The 19612-nt window shown below is 37.5% G+C and overlaps 1 protein-coding gene across 2 annotated transcripts in view; it reads right to left on the bottom strand.

The window, feature by feature from the left end:
• CDK14 (cyclin dependent kinase 14) overlaps positions 1-19612 on the bottom strand; it is a 338755-nt gene that overhangs the window by 185578 nt on the left and 133565 nt on the right. For both annotated transcript variants that reach the window (XM_083862878.1, XM_083862877.1), the window contains exon 7: positions 11189-11251. In XM_083862878.1, coding sequence (XP_083719004.1) covers positions 11189-11251 — 63 coding nt within the window. The remainder of the gene's footprint in view (positions 1-11188; positions 11252-19612) is intronic.

Raw genomic sequence — 19612 nt, 5'->3', positions numbered from 1 at the left:
TTTGGCTTTAGTGCAAAGAGTCAAGTGATTTGACATAATGTGCCAAAAAAAATGCCCAGCATCTTCACAGCTAAACAGAATAAACATCTGCTCTTGAGGACAGCTTTGGAATGTAGTTTTATTCCAGACTTGTAGACATGCTGTACTCATTAAGTACTTCCCCAAAAGTTAATTAATTCACTCACACCTCCTTGGAGGAAGCTCACGGTAGAGAAGAGAAAAAAAAAAATCTTCCTGAACTCATTAAGGGTAAATTCAGATATTGGTTTTTTTGCTTTCTCTATTTCTCTTTCCCTTTGTTTTTATTTGGTAATATTAAATGTGAAAAGATTTAAGTGAACACAAGCCTAACATCTGGCTGTGAAGTATTCTGCAAACCACAGGCCCTTTGTGATTGCTTGGGATGAAAAAACACCAAGGGAGGCCCCACCAGTTCCAACAGTGTCCCAGCACACAAAAAGAAAAGATGAATTGGAAAAAACTGTTTCTGATTCCTCACAAAGCACTTGTGCCCTCTTACAGTCAAGTTCTCTCTCCTGATCCTGAGGAAAGCCTTCTCCAAGAAACCAGTTTTCTTTCCAGATTATCTGCATTACCTTCACAAGGACAAAAATGAATCCTAGATGAGGTACCACTAACCATATACTCAGTCTGAAATTGACATACCTTCTATCTTGGTCATACTCTGATCTTACTTGCTCCTTCCTCCACTTCACTCAATTCCAATCACTATGAAATCTCAGCCTGGGGTTTTTTCAGGAGGTTTTGAACAAGCAACTGAACTGCCTTTTCCCAAGCCCCCAGGATGGCAGCTGGAGTCAATGGCAAATTCAACATATATTTCAATAAGTTGGTTGTGATGGTAAAACCAACACAGATTCGCAGCTCTTTAGCTTTTATGTTGGTAATTTTAATATTTGCATGGTCATACACAAGGATGTATAGGTATTGAATAACCTGCAATAAACAAACTAAGACATCATTTACTAAGACGTCATTTGTGTACAGCTTATTAGTAAGAACAAATGTTTTGGTAATAAAATTAGGGTCACAAAATGACAAAGGTCATTGTGGTGAGAGTTGAAAAAGACAGAAATCAGGACAGGGATTTGTCTCTAGAAGTCAGGCTTTCAGCAAAGGTTAACATTAGGAAGCTCAACACTTATGTTCAGACAAAAAATCCCTAACACTTGTGGCTTCAAGTCTTGCCTATTTATTATAGCCATTAAAAAATACCTTTTCCCCCTGACTGTTAATGCAGCTCTCACTTTAATGAGCAACATATTTTAATGAAGACTTTTCACTGTCAGCAAGAAAAATGCATGCAGGTCAAAGCTAATTCAGGGTTTATGGACTGTGATATTAAAGAACATTAGCAGTTCTTAAAACTTACAAGAGAAAGCCCTCAACTCCACAAAGGGGTGAGTTAGCACCTACATAGTCCTTCAAGTGTAATGCCTGGATAGTCATTTGAGCTATATGCAATATCTGACCAAATGCCTGTAGTCGTTTTAAAATACATTTTCTGAGAGACTTGTAGCTATCTGGATGAACAGCCCAGCTCTCCTGGAGTTTTCATGAGTCTGGGTGAGTGTACAACCTAGAGCCTTACATGCAGGCATCCAATGGCTGCCTGGTGGCCCACATGCTTTAGAATGCTTTACTATCTCTTGGACTCTGAACCTGTAAGTTAGCCTGTAAGTTAGACACTGACACAGGCCAAGCAAAACACACCTAAAGGGTGGAACTGAGAGCAGCTAACGCTGTCTGACTTAGGTTCAGAAAGCTCTTTCCAGTCTAACAATGAAGGGGAACAGTCATGTACAAGTAATCTGTGTAAAGTACTCACATGACTCCATACAGTTGCCCTCCATTACCAGAGATGGTAGAGAGTTTCTGGCAAAGGATACTGGGGTAAGTGAAAAGCAGAAATTCACAACATACCTAGGAAGATTCTCCAGAAAATGTACCATTGCCACACAGACTCTGCTGAGGCACTGAGGACCCCAAAGACAGAAGGGATGCTTGCCAAGAGGACAGAATAATGATGCCTGTAGGGGCTTTTTTAATTCTTTCTGTGATAAATGTGACATTGGGTAAAAATTCGTGATAAAAGAATATAGCAAGATATGTTAGATTGGTGTTAATATAAAATGTGAAAAGGGTATAGTCTGTAGAAACTTTTCCCCAGCCAGGTTTCCACTGTCCTCAGTCCTGGGACAAAAAGAACGGGACAAGGGCCATCAGGAGGAACAAAGACACTGGCCAACCCAGATAAGAATTGGCATCGCACCCAGACAGAGAAATTCCTCTCCGAACGAAAAGAGAATTCTCGCCCGAGGAATACACATTGAAATAACCACGGGCCAGCGAGCTCCATCCGCACGTGAAAGGACCTTCCCGGAATACGATCTGCAAAATTCGACAAATCCGGGAAGCCCATCCGAAAATTATTTGGACTATTTGCTGGACTATCCTGGGCACCTGTTTCGCCTCGGGACATGAAAACCCCTATAAAACCCCGAGCTGTGATCTGCTCCGTGTGGATTTGGGAAAATCGTGCCTTAGAGTGCGGTCCCTTCATCCACCCGGCGCTGCGCTGTGAATCCTATTTGTGGTTTTCTCTTTTTATTGGTGATTGGGATTGTTTTATTAATAAATTGTTTCTTTGTTAATCCGATTTTTGCCATTGCATTTATAACATTTCTGTGATGGCAAAGAGGGATTTCCAAATGATTTTCTTTATTTGAGCTCTCTTAATTCATGTTGTATTGTGGGACTAGAGGATATTCTGTAAGATACAAATATAGGTATCTGGCCCTGGATACAAAAGTAGAAAGCTACACAGAACTAGAAAGATACAAAGAACTTTTTAATTTACAGAAAATGTGCAGAACTCTTGGTTCTGCTCTCTTGGCAGCAAAAGACTGCAAGAAAGACTGAGATAATCTGGATCAGGAGTTAACCTTATTTCAGAAAAAAGCTGAAAGCAAGCCTGAATTTATGTGTCTTTCCTTCAGCAAGCTCATACTGCTCTATTAGTATAGTTACTTTTGAAAAATAATACACAATAACAAGCTTTATTATCACCCATCACTGATTACACAAATGCTCCTGCTTGCTCTGTGTATCAAAGCACACTGTCTGGGTACCACACAATCATCTGAATTCCCAAGTGTGTATTCAGCATCAATCAAATCATATTTAGTCTTAATAGGACATCAAATCTAAAAATAGCAGTAAAAGAAATCAAACTTGGGGCATCCCATCTCATGCTTGCAACAAGTGAAGTTCTCCCTATGATCCAGAGGACAGTATAGGCTTCTGTAAATTATTGGCTATTTAAAAAGGTAAAAAGAGTTAATAAATCACTACCATGTCATCTCACAGCCTTGGAAATAAACACAACCAAACACATTACTCAGTTCCATTTGGGTTCACTAGACTGTTCAGGAGTTTTAGAACTACTTGTTTTAAAACATTAACATTAGAAAAAAATACCTGGTAATATGTACTATCACAGAAATGTCCCTCTGTGACTCCTACTGACATGTCAAAAGCTTGTCAAGCACAATCTTTTTTATCACTTGGTTTGCTATTCATTTCCCTCTTCTCAAGCAGGATAATAACCATGAGATAAAATCCAACTTTTCACTTCTATGACCTGGGGAAATACTGCACTTTTTAGGTCAAAGCTTTGTAGACTCTGTTGCTAAAATTGTCATAAGAAGTTGCAGGAACAAAGTATTGACTTGAGACAAATTTGCATCCCTACAAATAAGGAAAACCTTAATAAAAATATTATTAGACATTTAAATCTGCAGGATTTTCAGGACCATAATAAGATTTATCTCACTAAAGGTTTCTCCAATCTGTAATTCCTGGAATTAACTGAATTCTGTCTAAAAGCATTTTAAAACAATCCACTCCAAAATGCATTTATAAAGGCTTCTAACTTGCTCCTGCATTCCTTACATGAGAGTCTTACCAAGGCAAGTCACACAGAAATATATATGATACAGCCACTGGAAATGTGCATTGCGTCATCACTTAAAAGATGTATATATACAGATTTTTCCACTTGTTTCCAGCAGAACTGCAAAGGAAAGAGATTGGAATATGCTAATTCACTAACTTCCATTCTCTTTGATGCTCTTTTAATAATTTTTTGCCCCCTCTGGGTACTACTACAGTCATTTGCAATGAGGAAGGTGTGCTTAATTAACTGAGTATAAAGACACTCCCTTATGATCAGTTATAGCCGTCTGCTAATGTTCAGTAAGTGGAAGACTCAGGTTTTTTCTTCTCAATGGCAAAAGTAAAAATAAATTCAATTCTATTCAATCTGCTTTTTTACTTTTCATCAACTCACTTCCATGCTGAAGTAGGTCATAGTGGCAATTGTTGCCTCACTGATTTAAAAAATTTTGAAGTGTTCTCCCTACAGTATACATGTTTTCTTGCTGTATGTGAATCATGAAGATCATACAGACAATAAATTACAAGTGCACTTATGAAAGTGACATTCTTCTAGCGTGAATTTTAACATGCTAATGAAGATTCTTCATTAACTGTTCACAGTTGTGCATATTATCAAACCATTAAGTGACAAGACTTGACATGAAGTAGAGTGAAATGCTGATGCCATATTTAATGTCTGATAACTAAAAAATCTAATTTAAATAATCAATTCTCAATGCCATGTGTAAAAGACGACCTTAATTAGGCATAACATTATTCTGTCTGCTGCACACCTGCTTGTTCACTGAACGAGGAATGAAAAACAGCACCTTCTCAACCACATTAAACAGCATCACTTCTTACTTAACATATCTGCTGAAATACACTTTTAATTCAACTTCACATCAGCAGCATGACCAATTTTAGTGAGTAGGAGAGAGATTTCAAAAGCATGACATTAGTTTAGATTTGCTTCCAGTAACAACAGATAAATTTAAAAGGACCACCACAGCAGGTTTTCACCTCAAAGTCAAAGACTGTTTCCTTCAAACCCCAGTGAGTCAGTGACATGAAAATTCATCATAGCTGGACCTACTACCACAGTTTAACTGCCCACTTCCTGTGCACCTACATCTGTGGCACCCAACCTCCTGGTCAGACACCTCTAGTTACACACAGGTGCTCACACACCACAGCTTCCCCTACACCATGTAACATGTCTTTGTCACATGGGGATGCAGAACTTGCCACGTAATCCAACACATGTCGCCCCACAGAAAAGAGGGAACACAAGCCTCCTGTCCATGCCACAGATGCTGATATAATCACACAATGGAAAGAAAACAGAAACAGGTGAGGGAAGTTAACAAGCATTGTTAACACAACTGCAACCTAAAACCTAAAGCATTTTTCTCCTACTTTTCAGATATTATGTTTTTTTAACAAGCATGTGGGTTTGAATATTACTATTAATAAATGTAGCTACTGTTCAGCAAGAGCCAGTATGAAATGCTCTGCTACTGCAAGTTCAAGCAGCTTCACTTAAGTGCAGTAAGCCTCATATGGATACGACAGAGGAGCTGCCTAATCCTTGCATGTTCTGAATGCTTCTCTACCCTTCATGCTTCAAACCATCCTAAAGCCGTAATCAGTTTAGTGATAAATATTAATATTTACAGAAGACATCAGATGACAACTACCCTATGGCTTTGACTCAGATTATTAATTTTCACATTAGTCATTAAATGCCAAAATTACTCATCTGACAGAAACAGACTGAACACTAAAAACTGCAACCATTAGTTAAGGATGATGTTCACAGTGCTGCAGTGCAGCGAGAAACACATGAATACCATAAATGACTAAGTTCCAGAGATTTCAGACAATATCATATAACAATCAGTGTATTTCAACATTTTCAATCCAATGTTATGGAGACCACCATTAAACCCTTGGTTTAATAAATTCAATATTTTTATCATATCTGGGTTTTTTTTAAGTGTGTAGTTGCTATAGAGTTGACTGACCTTTTCTTGAGCATTTAGCACAGAAAAATGTTGCAGCATCCCATTATGTGTTACCATCTATTACATTCCTTTTAAAATATTTTTTAAAGTTTTAAGACAAACTAATTATATTTTTTGCTGAAACATAAACATATTTTTACAGAGATTATTGGGCTGCCCTAGGAAACTAAGTGCCCAAATCGCAATCCACATTTTGCCATACACCCTGACTCAGTATTGCAGTGATTGCAGAACATTTTAAAAGGTTCTGGTGGGGGCAGGGCTTAGTTAGTTCTGGTTTTGCTTCAAAAATATACATCCATTAGGCACAGAAGACTGCTCTGCCCTGCTTCCTAGGAGAATGGAAGGCTCAAAATTGAGATGGGTAAGAGCTGAAGTCTTGAGGGCTCCTGGGAGAAGGATGAGTATTCTTGCTGCCTGCATGCAAAGCTCAGTAAGAGGGTCTGCCTATTTCTTCTTAACACTTCTTGGCCCTAGGAGGAGAAAAGGTGCCCAGGGAGAAGAACAAATCACTGCAGCAATATTAGATAGAATAAGAACAAACTGGAAGTTCCTTCTCCCTCTGGTCACAGCAGACTACAGGAAGCTTCCAAGTTGCCTGAAGTAAAAGATTTTGAAAGCAATTAAGAGACAGGGACAGTTTTTGTCTGCTTGACAACCCGTTGTCATTCAGGCTGGTGTTGCACGGATTAAGGAACAGTGGGTCAGAGGCAAGTGTCTTTTTATTCTGCCAAAGATGGGTTTTTTTCTGTCAAATGCTCACACAAATCGATATTACCTCTAACACTGCAAGTAGAAGAAAAAAGGCAGAGAGAAAAGATTCAGGATGCTTTTCTCAAAAGACTTCAGCTATCTCAAGGCAGCATCACTAATTAAGAAGCAAATCAGCTTTCATTAATAGATTTATTTTTAAGGCAGTGATGCAAACAAGCAATGCAGCCATGACAGATGCAAGCCTTTGATCCACTTAGTCTACCAGTAATAGGAGTTACTGTAAACAAAAATAAAATAAATGCATCAAGACATAAAGATGAATTTATGTGCATTACTGGGAATGTTATAATACGGAGTAAAAGACATAGTTAAAATAAAGGTGATATATCAAGGACTAGAAGAAGCTAAGAACAGTTACATTTTCACAGGACATGCTGAAATGAACAAATAAAAAGATACTTAAATTATGAATTTACAAAACCAGAGCAGCTGCAAACAAAGGCTCAGGAGAATCAAGAAGGTAAGACAAAAGACTGGTGGAGATAGCCCTGTGCCAGACAGAAAGGGAAATAAATCAGAATGAAGATCATAACAAAAAAAATATATCAGTGGTAGGGTCAGCTAGTTGCTCTGACCCATTAGAGTTTCTGCTGTAGGAAGCAATCCAGATGTTCCAATTGAGCATGGACTATCTCTAAAGGCTGCAACATCTGCAGGAAAGAAAGACAGAGGTGCAGACTTCAGTAGTCTGGGACAGGAGGAACAGCACAGGGAGAGTCAGGAGCAAATCCTGTACCTCAGTTTGCAATAGCACATTTTGCAGCTTGGCAAGCACCACACGGTACACACATAAATCAATTCCTATTTCCTGTCATGGACAAGGCTGCAGCAGTAGCTTCCAGCAGAAACATGATTTTATGTGGGGCCATGTATTTAAGATTTATTGCTTGCCTTCAATTGTGGGAAAACTGAGAAAGACATCTTTTAAACCAGACAAGAGAAGATGAGGCCATGCCTAGTACACACAGACTTATTAACTGATTACCTTTTTCCTCAACATCTCTAACTATAACACTGTACACATATTCATACAGTTACAAACAAATGGTAGACATGCAAGTTTGTTACCTACCAAAGACGTAAATAATTGTATATTTGGAACTGATGGAGTTTGCAGAATATACGGACTAAAACAACTGCTTTATGCCAATCTCCCTTCAAGCTGATGAAGATGTTTCAGGTACCTAACTGCGTTTATGTCATCAGAATAACTGGTTTAACATCACCAGGGATTGGCATTTTTAAAACATCTTGGAGACCCACACAAACTCCTTGAAGGGTTTAAAGCCTGATGTTATTTGTAGGACTTGCGCTTTCACCCATGAATTATAAAATCCTGAAGCCATTATGTGTCAATACATACATACCAAAAAAAATGCTAAACCTAATACTTGGGGAAGCAATCTTGTTTTATTTGCCTAAGCGTACTGTCCCTGGACTTCTACAACTGCCAGCTGAGACATTCTTCTTTATACTTCCACATACTTATAATATCCTGCTTAGTCTTTATTTAAAATAGTTAAGTGACAGCAAATAGCCTATTTAAAACCACAAAGAAAGGCAATGTCAAACACAATACCTGAGGGGACAACAAAATGTGTGTCCGTCAAAGTAATTTAGATTTCTATTCTATTTATTAGTCTTCATTTAAAAGTAAGCCTGAGGGAACAAGCATTGTCTTTAGCTACCAAATACAGAGCAAAATTCAGAAATATAATTAAGCTGAAGATATCCTACAGTAGCCAAGATGTAAGTAAATAATGGTTTTGTATCTGCCTTCCTATAAAGTACTGTTTAACAGGAACTACTGTACATATTCTTTGGAAAAAGAAAGATGTCTGATTATGTGGGTTTGTATTTATAATAACTGGCAACAAGCCAGAAAGGAATATCCATCAATAGGCAATACTTTCCTCAAGTACAAAATTAAAAGGCAGGGGGTCTTTTGTCATGCTGGGAGAGCATCAATGGCTTAATCCCACAGGTTAGCCCCAGAGAGCCGAGACTAATTTATTGCTACTGTAATATAATTGCTCAACTGGAAGCTTTTAAAATGGATTTAGGGATCACATAACCACTGATTCTGAACAAACAGTGTCCAAAAGTCTGACTAAAAGTGAAATTACTAAAGGACCTGTAGAAAGAAGGGGCTGGCAGGGAGAGAAGGCTAATTAATATAGCTCAGCTTAACCCTTAGAAATAGCCATGGATCCAAACAGATAACTTTGTCCAGAAGCTGAAACCAAAACAAGGTGGCAAAGTCTCAGATCTCCAATTGCCTAAGTCAACAAACTGAGTACAGCACAACAAAGCACTAAAATGAAATGGTTATGAAATAACTATCTTACTTCCTCTGAAACAAAAGAGCAGCATAAGCTTTTAATTTGGCATGCTGGTGAAGGTCTGGGAATTTTTAGCATACGTGACTGAGTTTCTGTCCTCCCAGCTGAAGAAATCACTCTCTTGGGCTATTTTAAATTTAGCTTTGAGAGCAGGCACTGAAAATCCGAAGCAGGCTGTTTCATTCGTTAAAATGGTAGGACCTCAAATCATTATTCCTGGTTTTAGCAACTACTGCCATGATTAAGGCTAGCTTTTGTTGCTGGCCTGGCAAGAGAGTCTACTAAATATATATAACTGATTTTCATCAATATTATTTAAGAGAAAAAAGGCTATTTGCTCAATGGGATTGCTCGTGTTTTGTCCTCTGATTGAAATTTCATCTGCTCCAACTTCCAATTTTTTTTTTTCTTTTCTCCCCCCTGTCTCCCCTCACTTTTATTAATAATCTATTGGAAATTAAAAAAACTTGACCCAGCAGTACATCAGGATTCTACACTTAGCTACTCAAATAAATATTTCTAATGTGTCTATAAGCTTTAAAAGTGTTGTTGAACACTGTTAGATGGTACAGATAGCCACAGAAATACATGCAGAAAAATCTGAAAGGGAAATGCTGCTGCTGCAGTTCTCTCTGAGGCTCCAGTTTTAAAAGACAGGTATCTCAGGATTTAGAGGAGTGACATACTAGCAAGCCAAACTATCTGTCTATATCCATCCTCCTCGAAGACAAGCTCACTGGGCCCTGGTGTGATGAAATAAAAGTACAACTATTGGAATTATTATGTCTTTTTTAGTGAGGAAAAATTACAGCTACAACAACTACTGCATATCAGACCTTGAGCTACACACAGCATTGCAGCATTGGAGTAAGACTTACAAATCTGAAGCAGCACAAAGAATCTTAATAGTCAGTCTTCATTTATCCTAAAACTCAGAGAAATGAATCCAGATGGGGAAATTAAACACAGAGGCCAAAAAGTAGGTCCTACATCAGCCTCTTTAGTGCCACACTCATGGTGTATGAGTGCATTGGTTTTGGGTTCTTTTCCCAAATATATGCAGTAAGGAGGAATTTTCCTTGGTTTTTTAGATGACAGTAATTCTTATCTAAATTCATATGTTGTAGATGCCACTTTTCATTCAGAGAACACAGAAAATTAATGAAGCTACGTGATGCTTTTTTAAAACCAATCAGGCTTTCTGGCTTTTCCAGAAAAGGGAGAGAGTTTTCATGAACTTTTACATTTCAGTAAGTTACATCCTGGAATAAAGTTCCCAGTATGACAAGTGAAGACTTAAATACTTCCAAAGTAGAACAACAATGGGACTGATGTCCAAGCACAAGACAGTTTAATTTAAAATATCATCTGAGTGATCTATACACGCACAACACGTTCTGCATGTCTGGTTGGCTTCCATTTGATGCTAAAATTATTTGGCTGACTTCCCAAATAGAACCTGGATCAAGTCTCTACTCATCTATCTTTCCATTAAATCCTGCTAATAAACTCTCTCCTTCCTGTGTGATGATTCTCAGATTATCTACCTTAGAAGGAAAAAAAAATATTCCAAAGTGAGATCGGCTATGAAAATGCTGATCTCATCCAAGAAAGTGAGCAAAACTATTAGGGAAGATTTTATATGTTCATAGCAAAAGCAGTACGTTCAGCTAATACAATTAATTACAGTTCCCTCAAACTTGATGAACCCACACTAACTCACCTAACTGTAGATCTAGTACTGACAGCCTAAAGCATGTTTACCTTGGGGTTTTAGGACAGTATTGCCTTAAAAGCAAATGTTTGAATGAAGGGGAGAGATTACCAACACCCTTAATAGCACTCACTAACATATTTTGGCTCTGAGTCAATTTTACAAACCTCAGAAGTTCTATTGCAGGAATGCTCAGATACTTGATTTCGTAATTGTTTTCAAAAGAAACCAAATATTTAAAAATACAGTACATATGTCAGGCATTTTCCCTTTAGCTAGCAATCAGTTTCTATGAAACAACTGACATGACATTTTTTGCAAAGTAACTGCTACTGCATTTGCCTTGAATGTGTGCTCTTTTTGACTCTTACCTTCACATTCTCTGGATGAAGCCCTCCAGGGTGTTTGTCCATGTACTGACATAAATCAGTGTGCTAAAAGAAAGTCAGATGGAGAAAACTATATTAATATCCATATGACTGCAGCAATAAATACCCCTCTACTTAGGAGTGGACATAACAAATGGAAAATAAGATTTTTTTTCAGCCACACATGTGCAAACACACATTTGTACCTTTACACTCATTTTATTTAACAGCCTTGATAACTGATACGAATATTCAACAAATGCAAATTAATATTTTTTCTAACACCCTTCATTTGGTAGATTAATCACCTGAATTTTAATACCATTCTAAACCTTGTAAGGACAGTATCACCATCAACACCACAAAGATAATATTCAGATAGAAGAGGAAGAACCTAAAAGGAGAATCTCACATTCAACTCCCATTGTTCACGTTATAACATTCCCTTTAAATATAATTTTATAGCAACTCTAGATTAAGATGGGTTAAAGGTTTAGAAAATAAAGCTGAAAGGCATTGCATATCAGAGTACTGAATGCTACTTTCTAGCTCAAAAAGAAGCACATGTACAGCCATTAAATAGAGATACTTTAGAAAAGAACTCCATGGAAAATTCAAACCTAAGTTTTCACTCCACAGTTACCTATATTTCCTGCAAACACAGCATGAAATCTCTTCAGAAAAAAAAGAGAAGGCTTGCAATGTATAGATTAACGTTATTTTTAATGAATAAATATTTATAGCTTTTACTATGGAAACACTTTTCTCTGAATTATTCTCTTACATTTCTATACTGCAGCAGCATGGTTTCAGTCAAGTGGCATATTGCTTCTCTAATGTGCTTGCACAACTCAGCTTCTGGAATTATGTTCAGAATAAAAAAAGAAAAAATATGCACTTGATTAACCAGCAAATACTCAGACTTTGTCTTCCACATCTGGTTTCCGAACACATCTGGTAAAATTCATCCAACATTCCTTGAAAAGCTACTTGGCAATAACTGCCTCATGTACAGAACAGCCCAACTAAACACAGGCAGTTTTCAAAGTGAGAGTTTTGGACAACACACAGCAGAATGGTGTCTCTGTGCAACATTTCCCAAACCAGGAGGCATTTTTTGGCTTTCTTTTGCAGCATAATGCAGATACATAGGAGAGTTCATACCCAAGACACAAAATTTGTTTTAGTCACAACTATCCTGTATAAAAAGCCTCAGGATCCCAGAAATTGAAAAGAGTCAATTGTGTCTCAACTGTAATCTTCTGGCATTTATTTTTTTCCCTACGCACACTCCAGACACAGAGGAATATGTACCAAACTTTCATTCAGATGGGAAAGAGAAATTTAATGTGTTTTCTATTTAAATCTTTCAACAATTTGCTTTTATAAAAATAAGAGTCCTCATAAAAGTAACTAAACATTATGGTAAGAACTGTGGAATCAAATGATAATGGTTAGAGAACATTGGTCCCCACTTTAAAAAAAAAGAAGGTGGCAGCAAAGCAAAGGCAGCATCAGCTGCTCCTCTTTTCCAAGGTAGGGGCTGAATGCACATTGAATTAAACATTAGTACAGCCAGGAAAACTGACAGTGCTGCAGAGACAGCTCTTTCTAAACCTGTTTTCCCTTTTGGCAGCCAAAGTGTCTGCTCCAGTGCTTGTGTGAGCAACTGACATTGAAGAAGACAACAAGAATGCAAGTTTCAGGAAAGCATTAGAAAAGAAAACAACAGAGCAAGCTGGATGAAAGCTGTTTTCTAATGGTATTCCATGAAATTTGTACTATACAGATGGAGTCTTTTTCTTCATGCCATATTTCAAGGTGGAAAACAACATGCTTTCCCAAGTGGAAGAGTGGCTGCAAATACAGCCTGCTGTACTCTGAGACTGGAGTCTTTGCTTCGCTCACCACCTCAATCTAATAAAATATATACCCTAAAGGAAAATTCAAGATACGATTATATATTGGCAATAACATAAAACTATACTGAAACAAGGTACAAAGACAAGAAATAGACTAACCAATACACCTTTTACAGTCCATTCTGCACTGTCTCAGAGGGTCAGGCACCTCCCAGGAAAGCAGCATACTGGGAATGCAGTACAGAGACTTCCAAGTAATTGCACACATTCTGATCCCAAATGGACCTGGCTGGACCAATTCTGCTTCAAGCTAGCTTGTAACAGCTCTATCAGCTGTACTGTTATCCCCCAATACACATAAATCACCAAAGTAATACCATGCTGACAGAACATTTGATGTTTTAGTTTAAGTTCAAAATCCCATTAGTTCCTGCTCTTTACACTCCACCAATTTACCCACACCTATATGTACAAATATTCAATTACCCCATCTCTGCTCAAAACAGCTACACACACACACACACACACACAAAAACACAAAAAAAAAAAAAAAAAAAAAAAAAAAAAAAAAAAAAAAAAAAAAAAAAAAGGCAGAGATAAATCAAATTTCCATAGAGAAGAATTCAAAAGCTAGGAAAGTCCAGAACTAATGGGGTTTAGTCCAACCTTTTAGTTGTTTCTCCATTAAACATAAAACTCCTAAAAGGTCTAATGTAATCACATACTTTTTTTTCTCCTTCCCAGTAGACCTACTCACTGAACAGAAGGAGATACTTGATTAAAAAATAGCTGTGCTGTTTTACAGCTAGGGGGTTTTCTTCTATTCTCAAACAGCTTGAAGAGTCTGGCTTTTTTACTACTTTGAAGACACAAATAATCTCACAGGTTTTCCTAAGCTGCTTATTGCTATGGTATTGACATGCTTTACAAACATAGAATAATTTCATAGCAATGCAGCAGACATAAGGCATTACTTTCTTTTATCAGATAGGGACTAGAAGCAAAGACAAAAAAGTCCTAAGAATCACTGATCTGGGCAATTCTGTTCAAAGAATTGGTTTTGACTTTTCAGATTATTTGGCACTATTTTGTCTTCTGCTTTGACTGACTGTGATGGTAATGAAAGATACTCTGGCATTCAGGTGCATCCTTCACACCACACACCCCTCTTCCTTTTTGCTGTTTCTGATGGGCAGTGTGGTTTGTCCTAAGCTAAGAACACCTGGTGGACTTTGCAGAAGGAATTGTCTGGATGCTCTCATTCCAGAGATGGGGAAGCTGATACGTCACTATTGACTTTGGTGCACACTGGCCTGAAAAAGTATATAAAATGCATTGGTAATATTTAAATAGATATTAACAATAAATCTAAACATCATCCACCTAATCATTGTGTCCTTCTCATGCCTGGGTCAGAGCCTTGTCTCTACTCTGCAACACTGGCTTCAGTTACACCTGTAAATGTGTAATGCTTTTGCAAAGGAGACTGAGAATCTCATGCTGAATAGCAGAAATCTGTAATGACAGCAATTTCAGCTAGTGATGACAATACAGCAGGGGTGGAACCCAGTTCTCTACAGCAGTATTACAAACTTGTCTTGAAATGCTACTTTGAATAAGGCAGGGACCTCAGAAGACATCCTAGTTCCCACATTCACAAAAAATGAGAGAAATTCAGCAACAATCACACGCCTTCACCACATAATCTTTTGCAGAGCTGCACAACAGGCATTTCCATAAGGCTGAAAAAAGGAGATTGCCCAGGCCATCTTTATCTTGTAATCTCCAAATTATAAGAGCTTCACTTTCCCACTTCAGTAACAAAACAATGTTTTCTGCAAAACCTGTTATGCTTTCCGTGAACAACTCTATCTCTCCTCCCACTACTGGCTTCCCCAGAAACAGAAATGAATAGTCACAATATTTGAAGTGAGAGACTAAAGTCTTTGAGAAGAGTGGAAGAATCTTCAAAGATATAGCTCTTAAGTACAATTTATGATTTTTCTGAAGCTTATCACTTGATCAAATTTGTAGCAATTTTCAAAATAATAGTCCAGTGGTACCCACAGCACAAAGGCTACCCATCCCCTACATTCCAAATCCATACAGCTTTAATATTTAAAATAAGGGTCCTCCAGATAGAGGTTCAAGATATTTTTTTGGCTGAAAGTAAAAGTAAATATACATAATCTGAGACAGACTTTGGCATTTTTGCCTTCAAATAATTGTATTTCAGTACTGTGTGCCAGAAGATCACTGCTCCAGGGCTGCACCTTGACTTCAGTGCTCTGGCACACACAACTACACCTTCTGGAGAAGGCCCTGTCCAGCCTCTTTGTTACCTTCTCTCAGTACATTAAAACACAAATCCTTCCCTCAGTGCACATCTCAAGTAACAAGGCCTCCATTAAGAAACTCATGACCCTTCCTGGGCTAGATGGAACAATTTCTAGATAGATCAGAGAATACAGTGCTTCCTAGGATAGAGGATAGAAAATCCGTGCTCAGCAATGCTGGTTCACCTAGTCTTGTTTCCAAACTAAATATAGAAGCACATCAGTCAATGCCAATTTTTGACCCAAACTTAAATTAATTACAAATATTTTCTTCCCTGTGATAGAGACAAGTATCACAACTCCTACAGGTACTGAAAATGAGAGCGAGATTACGTTACTTTTCCAACATAAATGCTCACAGTCTAAACAAAAATCAACAAAGTTGTACGAGAATTAAAAAAAAAAATAAAAAAATGCACACTTGCTCAGACTCATTTTTCCCCCATACCATCAACTACCATGACAAGTCTACAAAAAGCATGATTTACTTATGAAATATTGTCTTCCAGACTCACACAAAGAAATGAATTGATGAATTGGGGTTTTGATTCAAACTTGGGGCAGTGTATAATTGCATGAAGGTCATTTTTATTCAGCAAGACTCTGGTTTATAAGTAGACACATGTGTGTTTATGTTTGTGAGCATACTGTATATAAGCATCTGCTGAAGGGAAAAGAATTCTGACTGATATTTATACAGCTGAAGCAAGGTTTATATACATTACATCCTAGGTCTGGAAAAGAGAGACTATGCAAACAAAGGGGGGAAAATGACAAATGTTGATGACTCTTCCCTTCTCCTCTTGAAGGAATTCTAATTATGAATAGATGAGTAAACCACAAGCTAGAAATGTCCTCAGATATGCCCTGTGCTCCACTTTAACATCAACTGTTTTGCTCAGCTATCTTGCTCAGAAATCAGACTCGGCTACCAAACACAAATGTGTTCAGACAAAGGGTGGAACGCTTTCTTTCAAAGGCATGGCTAGTGACATGAAATGATCTCTACATTCCCCACCCCTCTCCATAATAATAATGTGACTGTCATTCTCTTCTCATTAAATTAGTCACTTCTCCTTCCCATGCAATACATTCTCTTCTCCTCCTCTTCCTCAGTCTTGATAAATCTCCATGTGACTTAGGCGTCCCATAATTCTGCCTAATTGGTTTCAGCTGTCATTTTTGAAGCTGGAATGCACGGAGAGCCCGGGGCTTGTGAATGGAACAGGAAGCACTTCCAACTTCATTCCCATCATGCAGAACCAGCAATGTGTAAGAGCCCTCCCATTAAAACAAAACTGGGAGTATTTGGCTGCCGGCGATGCCGCTGTGCAGCAGACAGATTGTGCTGCTCCGCTGAGGTAGCGAGGCTGTTGTGAGCCATTCCTCTCTGCTCAGAGGAGAGCACACATTATTTATGCCCTAGCAGCTTTCCTGACTAAAATACTCTCCCTTTTGTCACCAACAAATTCTAAAACTGATAATATAATTTACCAATAAAAGGATGGGTACCAGGAATATTTGAAGTGACAGGAGAACAAAAAAAATTAATTCTTTTTAAATGGTGTATATCCTCCAACCTAAGCACTCTGCAGATTACTGTGCCACAGTTTAAACTTACTTCATGTCACTGCTATCTTCAAAAGTGTCATAGACTCTCATTTTCATGTATTTCTGTAGCTTTCTATAATTCAATCTTTTCCCTCTATGAGATGAAACGGTGTTACCCATGCTAACAAAAAAATACCCTACAAGGTATCTGGGTAATATCTAACCAACTTCCAGCACAACAGCAGCAGCAACAGCACCAGCTGGGCTGAGCAGCAGGGGAAAGATCTATATCAGGGATTCAAGGAAGAAAATCTGCCCCACAAGACACTCAAAATGAAAATAATTTAGTGCCTTGCATTTCTCTCACACTGTCAACAAAGATAAGTATACTTCAAAATACATGAACAATACTATATAGAAAAGGTGCTGAGGGAGTACATAATACAGATAGAAACATATCTGAAAATCCCACAGAGAAAAAGGGATACACAGTTGTCTGATTTTTGGCTGTTACTAGAAAAGATAAATTTATTTATGGATACAAAGCCCCTGTTCATTTCACAGGGAATAATCTGGTTCCTTACAGACCAGTGAAACACACACCACTAAGGAAAGAATTGCTGAATGAACTAAGAGATCTTCAACAAAATACGGTTTTCTAAAGATGCCAGTTTATCCTCTTCCCTATTCTCTGTCCACCTTAATAGTTCTATCAGCTTTGTGTTCTTAGTAAATCAGGTTAGGGAGACAAAACCCACTTAACTTAGTGAGATTATCTGAACAAAGGAATGACGTTGCAAAAATAAGCAGGAATTCCTATGTAGTGTGATCAAAACCTAGCATCAAATCATCGGCTTGTGCAAACTGTGATGGACTTAGAGACTCCAAAATCAACAGAGTTGGGACAATTTTTGCAAGCTGTAACACATCTGCCCACAAGGATAAGCATGTGCACTTTTTCTCTAATTTGTTATGTCACTGAGCTTCCACAACACTGACCATAATATTCACATCTAACAAACAAACAAACAAACAAATAAATAAATATAAAAATAATAAAAATTTGAAGATACAAAAATGTTTCTTGTTAGAGCATGGAAGATACCCACAGGCTCATGGTGAGAGTACCTGCCCCAGGACCACATAAAGCAGAGCACATACATGGCAGGGAGGCTGACAATCCACATAGAGCCACACTAGTCAAGTATCCACACTCATACTGGCATGGTACTGACCATGGATAATTCAGTTGTATCTACACAATCTCACCTGGCACAAGGGCCCTTTGTATGGTGGTGTGTGCTACGCAACAACAGGGCAGGAAAGGACCAGTGCAAAGCATTCCTTTAAAAACTTCCACATCCTACACAGGCCTCTCTTTACACTGGCTGAGTGAATTTTCCTGTCATGCACTCTAATCCTAACTGTCCATGCACGATTGTAAGATTAATAAAATTTTTTTAGGGAAAAACTCAGTTCGGACAGCAAGGCATACAGAAGAAAAATGATGCTTCCATGGATTAGATCTTCTTTATTCAAAGTAGTAAAACAGAAACAATTAATAGGGCTTTTTAACTTTCAAGAACTGGCTTTGTTTATTACTCAGGCTTGGTTCCTCCTATTCACCATTTCTTAATTATCTTTTATATCATGAAACTATAAACATGAAAATACCTGCAATTATTGATTTACTCATTCTAACTTCAGGACTTTTATTACTTCATTTTACCAGAACTGCTCATCCCAAGTTTCTGTTTGTAAAGATTGCATAGATGTATTTTTATCAATATGACTAAATTAGTACAAAGTAACATCCTTTGTTCAGGAAGGAAAAATCTATTTCTAAGATTTAGAATTCTGGTAGTTATCATCCTCCAAAGAGTAAATTCTGGACTGGTGGTATGTTTGTTTGCTTTTTCAATCTGCACATAATAAATCAGAGCTTCACATTTTAAGAGGAATTAAGACTTACAACCCATATTATCAAAGAGAGCCTGAGAAAAAAAAGTTTAATTAGACTGGACAGTCTCTAGTGCAAATTGAGATACTGTCAGGTTTCACCTCAGAGGAACTAGGCAATGCCAGTTTATGATGGAAATAAAAAGATAAGGAATACGTGGGATGCCACCAGAAATATTGATGATAGAGGTGTGCATAAATATATAACATAGAAATAATTAATTACTAAAAAAACCCAACCAAAAAACTAACACGCACTAACAAACAAAAGGTGCACAACTAGAAGAATTTCTTTTTGTAAACATTTTTAAAGTAGTAAAATAAACCCATAATTTTTCTTCAGTTCCTGCCATAGGAAAGCAACAGCATATTAACTTCACTGAAAGACTAAAAGAGTTCATATTTTGCTGATGAAAATTATAATGCAGAAAGATACATATAGAAAGGACTTGAAAAAGAAAAAATAATCTTACCTATATCTACTATCAATGACAGAATTCCTTTGAGTATTTGCCTAAATTGTTCTTTAAAAACTGACAGTATTAGACAAACCATCACCCCATAGTAGCTTCTTAAGTGCTTTATTATTGTTAGCATGAAAGGGGCATTCCTTGAGTTTAATCTTTCTCTTCCTTACTGTAATTTCAGATTTTCTTTTTTTATCCTCTTTACCATTCACATAGAAATAGGTCACTGACTTTCTCTATGACATATTTAAA

Source organism: Zosterops lateralis (genome assembly GCF_965231275.1).
Source record: "Zosterops lateralis genome assembly, chromosome: 1".
In the NCBI taxonomy this organism is placed as follows: Eukaryota; Metazoa; Chordata; class Aves; order Passeriformes; family Zosteropidae; genus Zosterops; species Zosterops lateralis.
This window is presented reverse-complemented; position numbering and strand designations above follow the sequence as displayed.